The sequence below is a fragment of the Hoplias malabaricus genome, chromosome 6 (assembly GCF_029633855.1).
Source record: "Hoplias malabaricus isolate fHopMal1 chromosome 6, fHopMal1.hap1, whole genome shotgun sequence".
NCBI classification, from domain to species: Eukaryota; Metazoa; Chordata; class Actinopteri; order Characiformes; family Erythrinidae; genus Hoplias; species Hoplias malabaricus.
Genome location: NC_089805.1, coordinates 6,561,023 through 6,581,589, shown reverse-complemented (window position 1 = coordinate 6,581,589; position 20,567 = coordinate 6,561,023). Strand labels below are relative to the sequence as shown.

General features: G+C 39.7%; 1 protein-coding gene across 3 annotated transcripts in view; it reads right to left on the bottom strand.

The window, feature by feature from the left end:
* wnk4b (WNK lysine deficient protein kinase 4b) overlaps window positions 1-20,567 on the bottom strand; it is a 66,695-nt gene that overhangs the window by 27,472 nt on the left and 18,656 nt on the right. For all 3 annotated transcript variants that reach the window (XM_066674442.1, XM_066674443.1, XM_066674444.1), the window contains 3 exons: window positions 9,986-10,158; window positions 8,848-9,068; window positions 7,657-7,814 (listed from right to left, as the gene is read on the bottom strand). In XM_066674442.1, the coding sequence (XP_066530539.1) occupies window positions 7,657-7,814; window positions 8,848-9,068; window positions 9,986-10,158 (552 nt within the window). The remainder of the gene's footprint in view (window positions 1-7,656; window positions 7,815-8,847; window positions 9,069-9,985; window positions 10,159-20,567) is intronic.

Sequence of the window (20,567 nt, the reverse complement as noted above, 5' to 3'; positions counted from 1 at the left end):
ATTATTGGAAAAGCCTGGGTCAATGTTCTCCTGTGCCTGGGCTAATTTGCTTCAGTTTTCCAGATGGGCCTTCACATGGCAGAGTGACGCTGAGGCTGTGTGTGTGTGTATGTGTGTATGTATATGTGTGTGTGTTTGAAAGTTGAAATTAACTGTGAGGACTGAAAGCCGGCTTTCACAGCTAATGAAAAAGGTGTGCAAGATGTTTGACATCAGCTGAAAGCTCACAAATGATGGTATGTGGTCAAACTGGAAAACTGTGTGAGAGCATACGGAATTAAAAATGAATAATTACAGAGCAATTCTGACACTGAAACCAAGGGAAACATTTTGAGGACTCCTAGATCAAAATGTAAAATGTAACTGGTATGTTAACATCACTAATATAAGGCAATTACACTTGAAAATGTTAAGGGTTAAATAAGCATCACGAAAAAGGAACAAATGAACGTCACGACAATTAAGTGAAATCATATTAAGTATGTTCTTAATAAAGGTCATATTTTATATAGGTCTTTTAAAATCATTCATAAGGCAGGGTTACTTGCCATGAAAACAAAAGCCATTAATGTCCCATGGCCATCATAAAGAGAGCAGAAAATCAGAGTGGACATGTCTGAATAATCATGATGTTTGGAGCGGTGTCTATATGGTGATTTAGAAAAAAACAATGAATGAGAGCGGAAGCAGAGAGTAAATGTGACCAAGTGAGAAAAACTGGCACCTGGAAAACGTGTGTGTATTTGTGTATGTGTGTGTGTGTGTGTGTGTTCTTGTTTTTAACATGTGGACTGAGCCAAGCCATATGGTAGTCATCGGCATGTGACGTCATAAGCTCCATTGAGCCTGAGAGGAAAAGACTTAATTATGTCAAATTATATTGATTCCTCTGTTACTGTTCGTCACACTCTCCACCTCCCTATAGAACTCTCTATCTCTCTCTCTTACTCACTCCCACACACACTACATCTGCAGTATATGGACAAAATATTAGTACTGCGATTACATTACTACATATTACAGATTGCAACTGAAAATACTTCTAATGGTTTACGTGCACAGATCTGTTTTCTCCACCTCAATGTGGCTAAGACATTTACACAGCTAAGTGAACACAAAAAATTATTTTAATATCAGTTATGCACTACATATGAGGTTCAAGTCTGAATGCATTTCTGCTACATATCAATGATATCTCAGATTGACCAAATCATAAATCAGTGCACATACTACCATCAAAATCCAGTTTCCACTGTGTAGTATCAGTGGCTTTACACAGGCTTGAGAACCATCAACAAAGCCAAAAAACCCTATAAATAGCCTGCTAGTCTGCTTGTTCACGTGAATACACCATTAAATCAGACTGTTTTTTTTTTTAATCTATTCACCAGCCTGTGGACACCACATGTGAACCGTCTGGACTTTCAGGAAGAAATATTTATATTTCTAAAAATGCAACAATGCTTTGGAACAATGCTTGTTTTCAAAGAATCATATTCATTATAAGAATACTGTCTTTTAAGCCTACAATTTGTTGCTGATTCAAAAATATCTTTTAATTTCAGACAATTCTTTCCAACAAAGTTAACGGTTAGGCTTTACTAAATAGATCACAAGTTTGCATGACATGTTCATAAGCCTTTCATGGCAACTGATATGAACCTACATGAACACCTCATTCATTCATTTATTCATTATCTGTAAGCTCTTATCCAGTTCAGGGTCACAGTGAGTCCAGAGCCTACCCGGAATCATTGGGCGCAAGGCGGGAATACACCCTGGAGGGGGCGCTAGTCCTTCACAGGGCAACACAGACATACACACATTCACTCACACACTCACACCTACGGACACTTTTGAGTCGCCAATCCACCTACCAACGTGTGTTTTTGGTCTGTGGGAGGAAACGGGAGCACCCGAAGGAAACCCACACAGACACGGGGAGAACACACCACACTCCTCACAGACAGTCACCCGGAGGAAACCCACACGGACACGGGGAGAACACACCACACTCCTCACAGACAGTCACCTGGAGGAAACCCACGCAGACACAGGGAGAACACATCAACTCCTCACAGACAGTCACCCGGAGCGGGAAGCGAACCCACAACCTCCAGGTCCCTGAAGCTTTGTGACTGCGACACTACCTGCTGCAATTTAAAAAGTTGTATTTGAGTCCTATGTTGTCTCTCAATGAAACTCAATGTAGAACAACAGAAAGCACCACGACTGGACAGAGAGCAATTTTCAATATTATTAACTAACAATAATCAATACTGTGCAGCCCTAACATATGCACAAATACAGCGCATCACGCTTGGCCATTCAAGGCCACAGTATTCACACCCCTGAAGCCATCCATATTTCATGAGAGCTTGATAGGATTCATTAACATTTCATCTGTGTTTGTGAGTGGGCAGATGGGCTGTGGGGAATGGGCCAGTTTTCACCACAGCTCTGGCTCTTCACCACAATTATAACGCCACCCATGAGCAGAGGTGTTACACAATATTCCTCCCCCACAGTACACGCGAACACACACACACACACACACACTCTACAATATTTGTTCCCAACACCCCCACAGTCCTCAGAGAATAAAGCTGCATGGTACCCATGGCGATACAATCCTAGACTAGATCTCCAGCCTCAGTAAAAGCTGACTGCACTGTAACTCAATTAATAAAATGGCCATTACATGTTTAGCAGATCATTTCTAATTTACTTTCACAGAGACTTGCTGTACAGCATGATTTAATCATGTGGGACAGGGTTGTGAGTTCAGATAAAATTAGCTTGATCTTATTTGTCTAATTGTCATGACAACTAATTTACATTAGTGAATAAAAATATGTTTTCTGCGAAAACTCGGCAAAACAAGCTGGTGGAGGCTGAAGCTGTGGGGGACAGAGATGCCAGTGCTTCTCTGATTGGTCTGTTACCAACAGGAAATGGATGAAGAAGAAGAAGAAGAAGAAGAAGAAGATGATAATGATGAAAAAAACTGTGAAATAGTCTGCAGTACAGGTGAAATGGTTAATAATCAACACCGTTATTTTACAGAAACATGTTATTGTATTTTTTCTGTAGCACTTAATAAACTCCTATTACAACTTCCAGTTTTCTCAGTTATTTTAATGAATCATTGGCAAATATATGCCAATTTTCTGTGTAGGAAACAAGATACACAATATTTCTGGCTTATTCACTGGCACTAAAACATTTAATCCTTGACAGGCATTCTCATATTTCAGACCTGAAACAATGCACAGTTTTGCTGCTGAGAAGACACCTCAACTTGAGTCTGAATGGATGTAGAGCTGTCAGAAAGCCATTTCTGAGAAAAGCTAATAAACAAAAAAGAACATTTCCACAACAGCAGCTAAACTGGGCATCTTAGATAAACTGAAGAACACAGGGTGGCTGTCAAACAAGACACTTTAAATCACATCTAGAACAGGAATGTGCTGTGTCTGTGTTTCCTGAGAATAATAACCTCAAGGTATAGCACGACTGAAATGAGGCAAGGCAGAAATTGTGTTCTCAAACGATAAGAGGGTCACGTAAGAGGTACTTGAGGTTCATTTTATCAGAATCCAACACTTCCAAGGTAGAACTAGGCCTATGATTTCGTAAGTTTTCATTTGCAAAGTTGCATCATGGCACAAACAACGTTATACTCGTGCTGTAACTGCAGAATTCAGTGATTATTATATCAGTGTTGTGACTGAGAAGAGCAGGATGTACAAAGAGCTGTGATCTGATTTAATACTGACTCACCTTTCATGGCATTTGTAGTGGAACACTTTGCACAGAGCAAAGCGGGACAATGTGCCAGCCTTAAAATGTGTAAATGATCTCCACCTGCTGCAACAAAATAAAAAAACGCTCAATGTTCCAGAAAACTTAACAAGGTCTGTTCCTTCTCATGACAGTTCTCTCCATCCTGGCATTCTTCCCATGACAAAGACTACTGCTTAAGTCTGAAGTATTAGTGTTTATTATTATTATTTTAATCTTTGTGCCCACAATGAATTTGTTGCATGGGTTTCCTCCGGGTGACTGTCTGTGAGGAGTGTGGTGTGTTCTCCCTGTGTCTGCGTGGGTTTCCTCCGGGTGACTGTCTGTGAGGAGCGTCCCTAGGTGTGAATGTGTGAGTGTGTGTGTTGCCCTGTGAAGGACTGGCGCCCCCTCCAGGGTGTATTCCCGCATTGCGCCCAATGATTCCAGGTAGACTCTGGACCCACCGTTACCCTGAACTGGATAAGCGCTTACAGATAATGAATGAACGAATGAATGTATACAGGGTTAAATCCTAAAACTGGGTGTACAAAATAAAAAAAAACACATGCATTTTCCATCATATAACAGACAACAACATATATAGCACCTTCTATGTTCAACATGTACATTATGTCCAAGTGTTGACTGCGTTATTACTTTCCATGACTAAGGTTAATCCCCTTTTTTACCGCAACAAATCTTGTCATCTGATCACACACACTGGTGAGGAAGAGCTGAGTGCCAGTGCTGTACAAGAGCAAGAGGCTGGGCAAGTCACATATGAATCCATCTATCAGCAGCATTCCACTATCAGCTGATTCACAAGCTGTTGTTCCAGTACCATCACAGTACACTTTCCTCCAGTGACCTCGACTACATCTGACCATTCTTCACACAGCTGTGGCACCAAAACGGCTCTCAGTTCTCACACAATACGGTAGAGTTAGGGCTGCCCTGTATGGGCAACATTACCAATAAGCAGTCTACTTTCATTCTACTTTCACAAGTATATAACAATAAAAACAGGAGCCAGTCTGTATACTCTGAGCACTGTGATTGCTCAATTTATGTTGTAGGTTTATTAATTGGTTGATTGATCTCATCACTATGGACACTCAAAGCAATCAACTTAACAAAATGCAAACACGAACCATTGTCTAAATCTAAGGATTGTGATTAGTTTTTACATTAAATACACTTGCACACAACCTGCATTTCTTCATTTCTATTTCAATGTAAACACAGAAAAACAGTCCCTTCATTCAATCCTGATGCTCAAACACTGTTATAACCTACTTTACAGCACAGCATAAGACAATAATATAATAAAAGATATACAGCATTTCCTTCAATAAATAGAGCAAACATATCCATCAACACACAATCAAGGCTTTCCTTTGTCCCCTTTGACTACAAGAAAAATCATATAAATCCTTTTCTGGTCATAATATAAATACATGTCCCTGAACAGGAACAATCCACCACTCAAGGATGCTTTGATAAATACACAACCATCATAAGACATCAGTGTTGGCTCACACTAACTTCAGTTTGAATGAATAAAGGGAAAGGGAAATACTACACAGAGCTGATATAAGTTCTTCCACCTTAAATGAAGACCTTGGATACAATGGTGTAGATTTGCTCTTGGTGGGGACCTACCCCCCACCCCCCTCATTGCCTGCATTTTTTTGTTTTGTTCTTTTTTTTCGATTTTTCCTTTGCTCCGTGATAAAATGACAATGTAAGAGAACTGACAATTGGCAGTTTGTTGTGCAGTTAATTTCCAAACCATGTTATTCATAGCTACAGATGATTTTAGCCTGGACTCATTTCATTAGAGAACTTGACTTTAAGTGACTTACATGTTTCTTTTAAAAATAGCCCCATATGTCCACCACCTTCTTTTTTGCTGCCATCCTCATTAGCTTTTGACACCCATGGGCCACCCCTGATGCACCAAAGTCTTGCAGAGTAATACTCACTTATAACTAGAAAGTTTTCCTTCCGGTTTTGGTGCTGCTAACAACCAACCTACAGAGACTCACGTGAGAGCAGGGAAAGGCACAGCCAATCACACTGGCCATATGTGTTACGGGGAGGTAGGACTCGAGTAGAGAACGTGATTTAACACTTTCTGCATCTCTATGGTAATGAGATGTTGACAGATCGGGGATTTTCCTTTTTATGGAGAGAACCAGTTTATTGGTGGAGACAATTCAGTAATCGCTGGATATTGGTGGGGACACATCACCTCCATCCATGCTGATTCTACGCCCTTGCTTGGATATATTTGTAAATTTAATACAAGTAAATGTCCTACGCAGCAGGTAGTGTCGCAGTCACACAGCTCCAGGGGCCTGGAGGTTGTGGGTTCGAGTCCCGCTCCGGGTGACTGTCTGTGAGGAGTGTGGTGTGTTCTCCCTGTGTCTGCGTGGGTTTCCTCCGGGTGACTGTCTGTGAGGAGTGTTGTATGTTCTCCCTGTGCGCTTACAGATAATGAATGAATGAATGAATGAATGAATATTACTGCTTTAAAGAGTGTTTTAGAGAACAAGTATATAAGCTATTGTTCAAAAATTTCAACAAGTATTCAAAGGCTGTAATATGGCCTTGGGCCTTGTCATTTTACATCAATAATCAATACTCAAATTGTCCAAAAACACATATGGTGTAAACCATAATACAGTGTTTTAATGTTATAACATTAAAGGTTTTTCCAAGTATTGAAAAACACTGCTTGAACAATCTGTTTCAAAATTTGTACTTATATCTTCCAAGGACATGAGCAGAGAATATAGTTGCTTTCTTACAAAAGATTCTTCATAACATTTGGCAATCATCAGATATCATAAATGGCTATATAAACCATGTGTGTGTGAAGAGAGAAAAGAGAGTTCAAGCACTTCTTTTCATAAAATACACTCTTGTACTCAACAAAGAATTCAGTGTTCCTAGTTATAAATGCGGTTTATCATATCAATCAACAAACTGATTCAGTGGGTTCAGAAGGGTTTGACCTCTTGGTGGTAAGGCAGAACACTACTGAGGTCTCTGGGGAAGAGGTGAAATGTGTGAGATCAACAAAAAGTGAATCAGACACTGGCAACAGTCTGTGGCAAAGCTGGCGTCTCACTTATGGATCTCACAACGTAATTAATAACACATTCTAGTCCTGCAATTTGCAATCCTGAGGGAATGCAGAGCTGAGATAGAGGATGATGATTACTGCTGTGGATGAAGCAGAACATCTCTGTTTTTTGAAATGGAATTATAGCTCTGGAGAGACGTGTTAATTGTCCCTTCTGCCGGGAAGAAATGTCACTGTGACATTCGTATAGGCTTCAGACAGCCATTAGTGGGCTCGCGAAACCTCAGAGTAGACTATTACAGTGCAGACAGGCGCTGTGTGTAGGGTAGTCTGCATAGATAAGTAAAAGAAGGGTCTGTGGGTGGTTTCACATTGAGAGCCATCCACATAATGTCCCATTGAGAGCTGTGTCTGGGAACGACTATGGCTTTAAAATACATATATGGTAAATAAAAAAAAAATATTAAAAGAAAAGAGATAATCCACACCTGGTCTTGCTCTGTCTGGGTAGGATAACTCTGTATGGGCATCTGTTTCCTAAAATACCAGACCTAACCAGTTCTGTAATCCTTTAGCTTGGTAATATCATGTGATGGGGGAATCCTAGCTACACCAGTGGTTCTCAGTCCTCGCCCTTGTGGGCCTTTTCCCTGCACATTTTAGGCTACGTTCACATTACCAGGGTGAAGTGACACCGATCAGAAATTTTTATTTTTGCCCTAATTGGTCTCAAATCTGATTTAAATAAAAATGCAATTAAAACACACAACTTCACTTACACTGGTGACTTTTCTGTAGATCTGGGCTGCGTTTTGGCACTCTGAGTAAGGGTATTCCGATGTGGTCATCTCCAGGATGCACATCCCGAAAGCATATACATCCACTCCCTCATCATACTTCTCTTCATACATTTCTGGAGCCATGAATTCAGGTGTGCCTGAGAGAACATACCAAGAAGGCTTAAAACATAAAGGGCCCAGTACTGAACCTGGAGGAACACCGTGCAGATGATTTAATAGTATACATCAGTTCAACAGTTCATCCAAACTAATTGAAATAAGAAACAATACAAAAACAATACAGAAGAGGGGACCATCAATAGCTAAACAAACAAATGTCCTATATCAATCATATCTCACTGTACTTCCAAATATTAAGCTTTCCATGACTTTCTAATGTCACAAATCTGAACTAAACAACAAACACATCAAGACAGGAAGGAATTTGACTTATGAAGCATGACTCTTAAAGCCACTGTCAATCTGGTGAATGCACAAAAACGTCAAGGTTAGTTAACATTTGTCTCTTGGAAACAACAGACCTTGGACCAGATTTGAGACTGCATTTGAGTGCACTCCAAAATATGACTTTATATTCATTTTGGACAGCCTTACTTGCATTAATATGATGGCAGTGCCTGTACAGAATGTCCTAAATCCTGGGACCGACAGCAGCACAAACAGATCCTTTTAGAGCCTTGCAAAAGGCAACAATTATGAGTTTCGAGAAAGATTTATTAAGAGGACGATAAATACACAGTAGTTGCTGACGTCTTTGAGGCTAATCTCTGTCAAGCACTGTGGCAGCATAAATATGACAAGAATAAATAAATACACAAACATATACACCAGCTGGTAGTAGAGGACAGGCAAGTTATGTTTACAGTAATAACTGTGAAGGTCAAGTTTCTGCCAAGGTAACTCGGTACGCATAGTAAAGGGAACATTACAGACTCAGGCTCCATAAATGAGTACTTTTACTTTCTGCCATTACGCTAAATTGAACTAAAAATCTTGACAGGCATTAGAGGGAACTAGTTATTGATTATCAATTTTATTGAAAATCAATTAACGAATAGAGAAATTAGATCTATAAATGCAACAAAATGACAGAAAGTGTTGGCCTTATCATCAGAAGACAGTAGATACCTCAGCCAACGTAAGAAACCCAAAGCTACTAAAATTACTCACCTATCACACTCTTGGCAAACGAGGCACTCTTGAGCGTAGCCAAACCCAAATCTCCGATCTTGACTGAGCCGGTGGGGCCTGTGATGAAAATGTTGTCGCACTTGAGGTCTCGATGGATGATGGGTGGGGTTCGTGTGTGCAGGAAGTGAAGGCCTTTCAGGATCTGGTGGCTCCAGCGTTGGAGAAGCTTCAGCTTCATCTCTTTAAATCTTTTAAGGTATCTGACGGCACAGCACATAAATACCTGTTTAAGCCTTGCCAAGAGGATTCATCACAATATTCTTTATGAACTTTTTGGGGTGGGGGCGGCACGGTGGTGCAGCAGGTAGCGTCACAGTCACACAGCTCCAGGGACCTGGAGGTTGTGGGTTCCATTCCCGCTCCAGGTGACTGTCTGTGAGGAGTGTGGTGTGTTCTCCCTGTGTCTGCGTGGGTTTCCTCCGGGTGCTCCGGTTTCCTCCCACAGTCCAAAAACACACGTTGGTAGGTGGATTGGCGACTCAAATGTGTCCGTAGGTGTGTGTGTGTGTGAGTGAATGTGTGTCTGTGTTGCCCTGTGAAGGACTGGCGCCCCCTCAAGGGTGTATTCCCGCCTTGCGCCCAATGATTCCAGGTAGGCTCTGGACCCACCGCGACCCTGAACTGGATAAGCGCTTACAGATAATGAATGAACGAATTAACTTTTTGGGGTGATGGAGTGAGGTGTTCCATCTGCATCATTTTAAATGTATGTTTTAAATTAAGAAAATGAAATGTCAGAAAAGGATAATGTCCGTGTGGTTATTTTCTTAAAAAATGCAAGAAAACAAGAAGAAAAACCTGCTGAAATAATAATTAAGCTGAATATACATTATTAAGATGCATATAGTGGTTACTTATGAGTAAATGTATTACATGATAAGAATTAATTGATGTAATTTACTTTATTTGTGTGTAACAACTTAAAACATTTGATCCATTTGATCCAATTTTTATGTTTAAATAAAATAACATTGTTTTATTATTTTGTACCACAGTACAGCGATTAAGCAGGCCTGTGTTGGCTGCCTGTCTACACCGCTGAGCCATCTGCAAGCAATTCTCCAGCAGTTTCTTGGATCTCTGTTCTTGTCTCTGCCTGAGAGAGTGCTGTACTTACGTCTTTAGTGTTCCTGACGTCATGAGCTCAGTGACAAGTATAATGCATTTGTGGCCTTTGACGGTCGACTTCCAAGAGTCGTAGAATCGGACGATGTTGGGGTGCTGCAGCCCCTTTAGCATCTCCACCTCCTCACTGAAGCGCTGGCGCTCTGCCTTGGTCAGTCGCCTCGTCTGAGAGAGAGAAAAAGAGTAAAGTAAATAACAATAATGCACTGTCAGCTAAAAGGGCTTCACAAAAGGGGGAGAGACAGACATAGATTAACATCACGGATCATAGACAAATACATCCTTGCTTTTCCTGGAGAAGCAGTTCAAATCCAAAGTGGACACACTTAAAATGTTTATGTTCCTAAGTGACTTAATGGCTTTTGTTTAATAATTAGCCATTCTCACATTGACTCTGGTTTATATGCCATAAGCCTTTCCAGACAAATAATTACCTCAAAGCCAGGTATATGCTTTATACAGTAGTTTATACAGTGCAGAATAGCTACACACATAGTTACTTCTTAAGGGAGCTGTTAGGTAAGGCCAATTTTAGGAACGTGTTTTTGCATTCCATATGGAGTGGTTTAATGGTGGCTACATCAAGGAGTTGAGGGATTGTTTGTACTGCACACCACTTACTGCAGAGGTACTCAACTGTTCATGCATGTTATTGGAGTCCCGTTTTTACTGATTTAGCTCTTACAGTCTCTGATTACTTTTTAATAGCTTATTCCACAGCAGATTTAACGTGAAAGAAAGACAATTACACTGTGCATGTTAACATAGCACCAACTTATACAAATGAGCAGGGGTTCTTAACTCTTTTAAACTACCTATTAACACCCTTAATGTCAGAAGAAATCAAGGATGTCTGAGCGAGCACAAGTTCTTAGCTGTATAGTGTACGTATGTTGGTGTTTGGGGGGAAACACAGGACTATGTTTATGGCTGCAGAGAAGAATACAAATTATGTAAATACATTCACATTATGAAGTCCAGTTCAATTATACTGTTTAATAGAAAAGTCTTTACAGAGAGTGGGTATAGTTGGGCCTTTTTGCTCAGAGTACTAATTTAATGGGTTTAATTAGTTTACATCAAATGACAGCATGTTTCACACTGCACACCTTGTACTAGTCAACAACGTCTTTTAACAAATACATTTATAAGCACAGAAGACAGTGTATTTTGGCAACTCTACCTATCTTAATCACTGCTTGTTACTTGTTAATGGTATGGAAAAGTAGAGTGTGTTAGGGACTGTAGAATGTGTAGTACACTATTAGGGTGAAATTAAGAGTGCTGCCAAATCCCAGTCTGGAAAACAGGACTTGCCAGTACAACCAGGAATCCTCCAGCAGTTAACAGAAATACTGATGTTTTCTCCTACAAGAAATTGGATGTCTCCCAGCTGCAGTTATTTAAAAACTAAACTCCCATTTTTCCTCAATCCTGAGTATTCCTTGTAGTAGGGAAGTGTCATCAACACAAACCCAGTATTTTAAATCCTCATTAAAACAGAACACAAAGTATCACTGATGCAAAGCACAGTAGCACACTCTTATGTAGCAGTCTCTAGTGGTGTAATCGTGACTGAGTATGTACATTGCACGATCACTGGATTAGGAACACTTACCATGTATCCACACTCACTGTCCATTTAATCAGTACTTTGCAGTTTCACCGTTACACACAGTAGTCCATCTGTTTCCCTGCATATTTTCTTATCCCCTTTTCATCTTGCATTCAATGTGACACTGAGGGCTTTAAAAACTCTAGCAGCACTGCTGTGTCTGATCCACTCATACCAGCACAACACACACTAACACACCACCCAAATCATACCTGCACTGTGGTGGTCCTGACCATTGAAGAGCAGGGTTAAATGGTAATAAGAAAGTACAAAGAGAAACATTTGGGCTACAGTCTGTAATTGTAAAAGTACAAAGTGCTCGTGTATGGTGAGGTGAGCTGATGAAATGGACAATGGACTAAGTGTAGTAGTGTTCCTAATGCAGTGATCATTCTGTGTATGTATGAATGTATGTGAGTGACTGATGCACAAGTCAGTTCCATGAAGTGTGTTGCATCTAGACTAATAATTGTAATTATTGTGAATTAAATAAAATAATGAAATAATATTCCTGGTCACATTTATTTGAGTTGATTATAATTTTTTCCCACAGTTGATGCCTTTAACATACATCTATGCTGCAACAAGCTTAATGTGGACATATTTGGAGAATTGGTGTTAAACATCTTAATTATTTTCATATTATTCTGGACCTATTTGTATAAACCCCATATATGTTTACAGTGAACAGATAGAAAGGGCTTTGTATTTATTTGCCTTTTTTAAATCTTTTTTGTACACACTATGTCATGTCTCACCTAATGACATCATTGGGGTCCATCAACACCCCTGCCAGACACCCTCCACTTCAATGGCCCTTTCAAAAACACTCAAGGCCACAGGAGAAATGAGCCTGCTTCACTTCCAAAATGTGTTAGCTCATGAGAATTAAGCATAAGAAGAAATCCCTCAAATTTCCCAAGTCCACCTTTAAGACAGAAAAACTGCTGTTCTGCTCATTAAGACTGATTTCACAAGAGTAACTGTGGACGTATGAACACAGATTCGCCTTCAGGAGTCCAAAAAATGACACACAAACCAGCAGTGAAGGAGCACATCAGATGCAACAGCTAGCAGCTAATGGCTATGGCTAATGAGTGGAGCCATGCTGACAGAAAGATGCAGCCACCTCACAGCAAAATGAATAGGAAAATCACTATCACAGCCGGAGATGGTCAGAAAATGTCAAATCAAGTAGGCTACATATGCGAGTGTGTGCTACAGTACATTTTTAGCACAAAATACATTTAAAAACAGGTTAAAAAACTGATAATGCATAACAGATTTATAAAAGTTTCAGGTTTTACTTTTTTTTTGCTTGAATATATCTGAATTACATACAGCATGAACAAACTGGCCATACAAAAGTGCCATATAGGTTTGGTATATCCATTATTAATATGTAGTGTACAATACCTATTCAAGATGTCCCAGTACTGTGCAAACTGTGCGCGAGTGTGTTTTTTTGTGTGTGTTTTTAATTTTTTTGGGGGGAGTGGAAGGAGAGGTGAAATGTTATTGGAACAAGCCGGGCTGAAAAGCAACGCAGCCATAACCGTGTCTGCACTATTTCAAACACCTCTTTCTACAGGCCTGCATACCATCTCTCTCTCTCTCTCTCTCTCTCTCTCTCTCTCTCTCTTGCCTATTCACTCTTTTCCTATTCTTCTCTCTCTCTCTCTCTCTCTTTCTCTCTCTCACACTCTCCCTCACACTCTCTCTCTCACACTCTCTCCCTCACACTCTCTCCCTCACACTCTCTCCCTCACACTCTCCCTCACTCTCCCTCTCTCCCCCTCTCTCTCTCTCTCTCTCTCCTGCCTATTCACTCTTTTCCTATTCTTCTCTCTCTCTCTCTCTTTCTCTCCCTCACACTCTCCCTCACTCTCTCTCTCACTCTCTCTCTCACTCTCTCCCTCACTCTCTCCCTCACTCTCTCCCTCACTCTCTCCCTCACTCTCTCCCAGTGTGAATGTAAAGATTATTTTTGATCTCAATCCGACTGTAAGTCCAGTGAGGATTTACGTGAAGTAAAATAGCTTAAGAAGGTATATCCAGAGAAATGCTTGTTGTCTGTTACATCACAGTGGTCAGTAGAGACAGAACAATAACAGGAAGGTGGGAGGTGTCTTTTATCTCAATTAATACAAACACAAAGTATTTTCAGTCATTTTCAGGAGAAGCTTATTATAATGACATCAAGTCATTTCTTTTTAGATTTATGACTTATAAACCAAGGCTAATGCACATTAATTTACCTGAAGGTGAAAAAGCCAGTAACTGGTCCACTCCAGAATTTTAAATAAAAAAAAATATTATTTTAACTGATCACGTTTTGAGCACAGACAGAGGATAAGGAAAGATGCATGATATACAGGCAGCTAATATACATTTAAACACTGGAACATTTGTAATCAGTGGCACTGTGCATTTCTATAGAGTAAAGAAGACTTGGAGTGGACAGTCCATTGCTCTGAGAACATGCAACTTTTCATTAAATGATTTGCCAGCTGTCTTCCTTTTTGTCTTTTCCTATTCTCTTCCTATAGCTCCCTACCTTTCAGAACAATGTACTGGTCAAAATGTGAGGTGCTCTGAGACAAGAGTTGAGCTTGAAATTTCTGTATTTCTTTAACTTTCCATATTATTCTTTATGTAAGTTTATTATCTAATATTATCTAATTTATAGGTAACATCTTTTTAGAATACAAATGACATAAATCAAGCATGGACCCTGACTTCTGCAGAGTAGATGTGTATTAAAAGTACTGCTTTCTCAATCTGCACTGAGAAGCTGTCTGGCATCGGTGCTCTCGCTCAGCTCTCGATCACTATAACTACTGGCAGACAGGAGCTCAGTGTTGGCCACAGGTATGCAGCCTTGCGTTTAGCTGCCAATTCAGCAAAGCAAAGTAGCGCTGACGTCACTTCTGAAAGAGTCCTACTCAACCCTTCCTAGGTGGACAAAACTGAGGCTCATTGTTTTATCAGAGTGCTGTGGAAAGTGGTAGACTGCCAAATTTGCATTAAATCAGAAGCTGTGGTTTGATATGTTGTTTCTGACTGCAGGGTTTAAGATCTGCTCAGCTCTGTGGTGCAAAAGGAGGAAGCAGGGCGAACCAAGCCTGGATAAAAAAGAAAATGAGATTTACCTATTCTGACAACATAAGAGATTTAGGTTACATTGCTAAGATTTCTTTGATCTTTTCTAAATAGAAAATCCAAAAGGCTGGACATGAAACCAACACCAAGAGGAATACATTTCAGTAAAAAGTTGTCAACATTTCAAAAACACCAAATTAATTCTTATTGTATAGTACATTCATTATTGATTTTTATTTTTGTGGACTTTTGGAAATCTAAAGATTAACGTTTTACCATTTTGAATGTGGTCCATTTGTTTCTGCACAGCACTGTACTAGCTTACATACAAGTGTTGTGTTCAACTGAACTGAAGGAGGCCTATACTATTTGAGTCTATAACAGCCTACTGATGTGCATCATGTGGGCTAGATGCTTGGGCTCACAACATAAAACAAGGCCTTTTATATAAGAACATAGATTTTGCTGCATTTTGTGGAGGAGGTCTTCTTTGGAGAACGCTAATGCTACAGCAGAGCCATTTTATTAATATGAAAAAAAAAAAAAAACAGCATGGCTTGGATGATATTATTTTGAACTTTTCCACATGGCCTCAAAAGCCATGTCTAAACAGAGCACACACAAACAGACTCATATACAGCTAGATTTATAACCTGTAATTGTAGTTTATGACTGTGGTTGCAGACTGGTTAGGGCTAGTAAAGTAATGCTACAGTTTGCTCAGTTTGCTTTGTGTGGATTGCTACGGGCCAGTTATTGTGTTTATGGTATAAATAAATAAAGTATAAATGTGGGAAATGGGCACATTTGTACATAGGTGCTGCATATGTATAAACTCCAGCATAATCGATACTGCTCAATTAACAAGAACAAAATATATTTTGCCCACAGACATTAAAGGCATTCTACATATATTAAAAAGTTGCCCCACCCCCATGTGCATTCAACCAGCGCAGATCAACAGCCACATTTCTAGTCTACACTTGTTTCAGTTTGCTTGTTTACTGCTAATGTAGAATGTTAAAAGTTTAATTATGTTCACGTATGGAAATAAAGTGGAACCTCTACCTACGAACTTGATCCGTTCCGTTACCTAATTCGTAAGTGGAAAAGTTCGTTTCTCGAATCAATTTTCCCCATTTAAAATAATGGAAAAGCAATTAATGTGTTCCAGCCCCCACCCCGAAAGTCACCCTTTTTGCACTGATATATGTTTACAACACTCTCAAATTAGTAAAATACATGTAGCATTACTAAAAATAAAAAAGAAATACAGTGGTAACAGTAATAAAAAAAAAGTTGTAAGTGGTTACATATCGCTACCTTGAAAACGTGACGACTGGCTGGAAGAGTAACCCAGGCACTGGCTGTATGACGAGAGGTGGGGGGTGGGTGGAATAACGGAGAGTAGGCGGTGAATGTGGGGAGACGAAGCGTAGATATGACTTAACTTAGCACGATGTCTGCTATTTACACTAATGCTAAATTGCTAAAGCTACAATTTGCTAATCTTAAAAGCTCACTCAAGTCTGGGCGCTGGGAGACTCGCCTATTGGGGTCAGTGGCCATTTCCAGCCGATGGCTCGGGTTCGTTTCTAGAGTCATGGTTCGTTGGTGGAGGCAAAACATATTCAAATGCCTGGTTCGTATCTTGGAAAGTTCGTTAGTATAGGCGTTCGTTAGTAGAGGTTCCACTGTAATACTCTCTTGTCCTGTTTGGCATGGAATTTCCTATTTAAGGAGTTAGGCATAGGCAGCTAGGTCATAATTCATAATTATTCATAATTCATAAGTCATAATTATTGTCTGTTGTACTCAAGCCTACACTTAGATTACACACAATAATAAATACCAATTCTGTAAAATATGGTTTAATCAGATTTTATGTTATACAAAAATGTTGATGCATTCAATACTATTGGCTTCCATATGTATTCATTAAGATTGTGTGTGTGTGTGTGTGTGTGTGCATAAATGTTATGTAATAGTGTGTATGTATGTGTGTGACTGTGTGTACACTGGGGTGTGGGGGCACTGAAGAGGCCAGCATCTTATCAGGAACGAGCAGTGTCTGCTCTAGGTCACACTGTTTTTGAGAAAAGCATGGGGCTGATGGGTGAGTGTCAACTGGGCCTCCACTGATAAAGTCAGTCATTCCAGATATGATTCACTTCCTGTAACAGTGCTTTACATGGAGAGATAACAATGATGCATGTAAACAAAAAATAACTTGTACAACCTTGGTTAATAGTGCTGTGTCATTTTAAAAGGCTAACACACACTTAAGGTGGACAGACCAGAATGTATTTACTCAAGGGTGATTTGAGATCAACAGACATTCAAGGGTATCTTCACAGTAGAAACAGTGTGCTCAGATCCCATAGGGGAGGCCTGCAGAAACACATTTGAATAGGATGCTGTTTACCAGGATGTTGTGGAGCATATTATTAGTGCACTTGAGGCTCAGCGAGAGCTTTGAATATCTGGCCTAGAAGCTGCATGCCAGTGTTTATAAACTGCAGGGTGTATTTTCTGTTTCATTTGACCTCTAATAAGAGCTGAGGTTAGGATTTGATTTTTCTTTATGTCAATAACATGTACAATATCAATACCACAATACTATGCCAAAGAAGTTTTGAACATGTCACAGAATATAAGCACAAACAGCGTAAACAGGTCAACACAGAGAAGGAGAATGGGCCTAATGTCTCAAAATCAAGCTGTGTGTAAAAGTACATTAAACACTGAAATTACATTGGAGTTTATTTGTTTTTTTTGTAGTGTAATAGTTGTTGTAGTTTAAGTCTTGGAAGAAGTGTTACTGTAATTAATCTGCTTCAGTGCAGTGTAAGTTCTAATGTTCCTGTCCTACGGTTGCCCTTCCTTTGCAGTTGCTAAAGAGATGCCGCAACAAAACTCTTTGTTGCCCAAACACAGCAGTCACTAAACTGAGCAAAGGGAAATTTCTATTTCAATGGCATTACCATGTACAGTAAATTTGTATAAAACCATCATTCAAAAACATCTAATTTCTCAAAAAAAAAGTATGATAAGACATTTGCCCTTTTCTGAAGAGTGAATAATTTATAAACACATTTTATCTCATAAACAGATGAAATGGGCATAAGCACTACATTGAATAGCTGACTGAAGAGTAGCTGTATGAGAAGTGAAAGCCAGTAGCTTCCAATTAGCGTGATCTTATTTGGTAACTTTTTTCTACTTGCTTCCACCAATTAGCATAAGAGGCTAATTTTATTTGGTCATTTCTTTAATCAATTCTTTATAAATAACATGTAGGCAATGAGATGATTACTAATGTTACTGTGCAAAGACAAACAAGGTTATGTTAAGGTTATGGCTTAAAATAACACTGTATAATCTAAGATGAAAAACTAAGGATGATTTTTTGGGTATTTGAAGCACTGTTTCAGTGTGTGATTTATGCATTCTTTAATACAGTATGTATTCAGTAGGCCTAGAGGAATCGGTTTGGGTCAGTGGGTTCAACTGAAGTATAATGTGGCTAAATTATGGGGTCAGAGACATTATATCACCATGCCATCCTGCCAAAAGGACCACATGAGATGTTCACTATAATCAAGACGTGTAAAATGAAAATGCCAGATACTGTACATAAATATCCCTCCTTAATGCAAGGTAAGGATTAACCTAGCAATAGGGTCTTACACCTACCACGCATTATGATGGCCATCTATACGCTGAAATAATAGAATTGAGCAGTTAGGGTCTTCCTCCAAACACACTGAGTTGTCTAGTGACACTGTGTTTTAACAGGAATTCAAAGCAAAGTAGTGGCTGAATTTGTCCAAGCTTTCCCCGTCCCAGCTTTGTACCATTGCATGATTTGGGGGTAATGTTGGCTAAAAAAATAATTAGAAACGGTTAAAAACAGTGAGTAAACATCCTTCTAACAATCCAAACACTTGCTCTGCCATGCACTTGTACTTGAGAAACTTCTCTTTTTCTTTTTCCATTAACCTCAAGCCTCCTAACACTCTTTGCTCTCTAGGTCTATATCCTCTGCCAAAGGAAAGGTCTGTCTGCTTAAGGGGAACTAGAGGAAGGATGGATGATCTCCCAGTTACGTAATAGAGGGATCAATCTAGATTTTACAGCCTCTAGTCTTGCCAAAGGCTTCCTTCTCTTCTTTTCTCTCTGTAACTTGTGAAATCCTCAGATTTACTGGACACCATATTATGGCTAGAAAGTTAAATGATTACTATCGTTGGTTTGATCCTTACATGTAGGAATGCAACCCAGTTTATGGCAGAAGGCAATCAACAATTCTGATGTACGTATTTCACATTAATATACTAGAATGTTACAGTATGTGTTATCCTCTTGCTTCTCTTCATTTATATTCATTCATTCATATATTGTGACTGCTTTATCCTGATGAGGGTCACAGTGGGTTTCCCCAGAATCACTGGGCACAAACACATCCTTGACAGTATGACAGTCCATTACAGAGTACATTTATCTTTTAAAAAATTAACTGTCATATAGATGCCATTTCGATGCACCCAAAAAATATCAAAAGTTCTTTCTCTGTGTTTTGTGGTAAAGACAAGCTCCCACTAAATTCTTTTCTCAGCAGATGTTTTTTGCTGCATGGTGATAAGACAGAACTGCTTGGGGGCTTCATTTGATTCCTGTTTTGAGCCCTGGGCAATTACTCTGACCTTAGCGGAAAAAGGTTGGGGGAGGGTGGCAATAACACTGTAGCTGTTCCTCCGCCATAAAACTTTCAAACACAGAGAGAAGCCTGGATGCCTGTTTGGCCCAGATGTTCCTTGCTTTGAGATTTCAAAAATCAACCGGTAGCAAACAGCGTATAACTCTATTACACTTTGGAAAATCTTTTTTATTTTCCATTGTAGTTATTTTTGCTTGCCATTATGAATTAAAAACAGAACGCCAGAGTTATGTGTCCAGTCTGGATATTTATCTACCCCTGTGAGTTTAAAACTTCCTCTAACAAGGACACAATAATAGCTCAGCACATTTGCATGGCAATACCTTTTTGCTCATGCACCTGTAGCCCTTTAACACCACTGGTGCAACTCCAACAGTAAACTGGTAGTGCTTACTTATATCAGAGGAAATAGAAACTGTTTTGGAGATGAATGTTAAATCATACAATAAAATGGGGAACCAGAGTCTGTCCTGAAGATCGGATACATCACGTTACTGCCCACGGTAAAACACTGTGACTAGACAGAGGACACATTTGCATTTTTCAACCATTCACTCACTATCCTACTTCAAAAATACCCTTATTTTAACCTATCTACTACTATTATTAATCTATCATACTATAAACCTGGGCTTCAGATTCACGCCAGATTAGAAGTCCTGGACAAGGACAAGACAAGGCTTCAATTTAACCCCCTGTCGGGCAATCTCAAAAAAGAAAAAAGAAAAGTCTACAAAAGATTTTTGGTTGATGCCATAACAGAAACTACATAAACATTTAGAGCCAGAATTTTCTGTGATATTAAAGGTTTAAAGGAAATTTACAAAATGCAGAGGCATTCTTCCTAGAATCATTACATTCATTCATTCATTCATTATCTGTAACCGCTTATCCAATTCAGGGTCGCGGTGGGTCCAGAGCCTACCTGGAATCATTGGGCGCAAGGCGGGAATACACCCTGGAGGGGGCGCCAGTCCTTCACAGGGCAACACATTCACTCACACACTCACACCTATGGATACTTATGAGTCGCCAATCCACCTGCAACGTGTGTTTTTGGACTGTGGGAGGAAACCGGAGCACCCGGAGGAAACCCACGCAGACACAGGGAGAACACACCACACACCTCCCAGACAG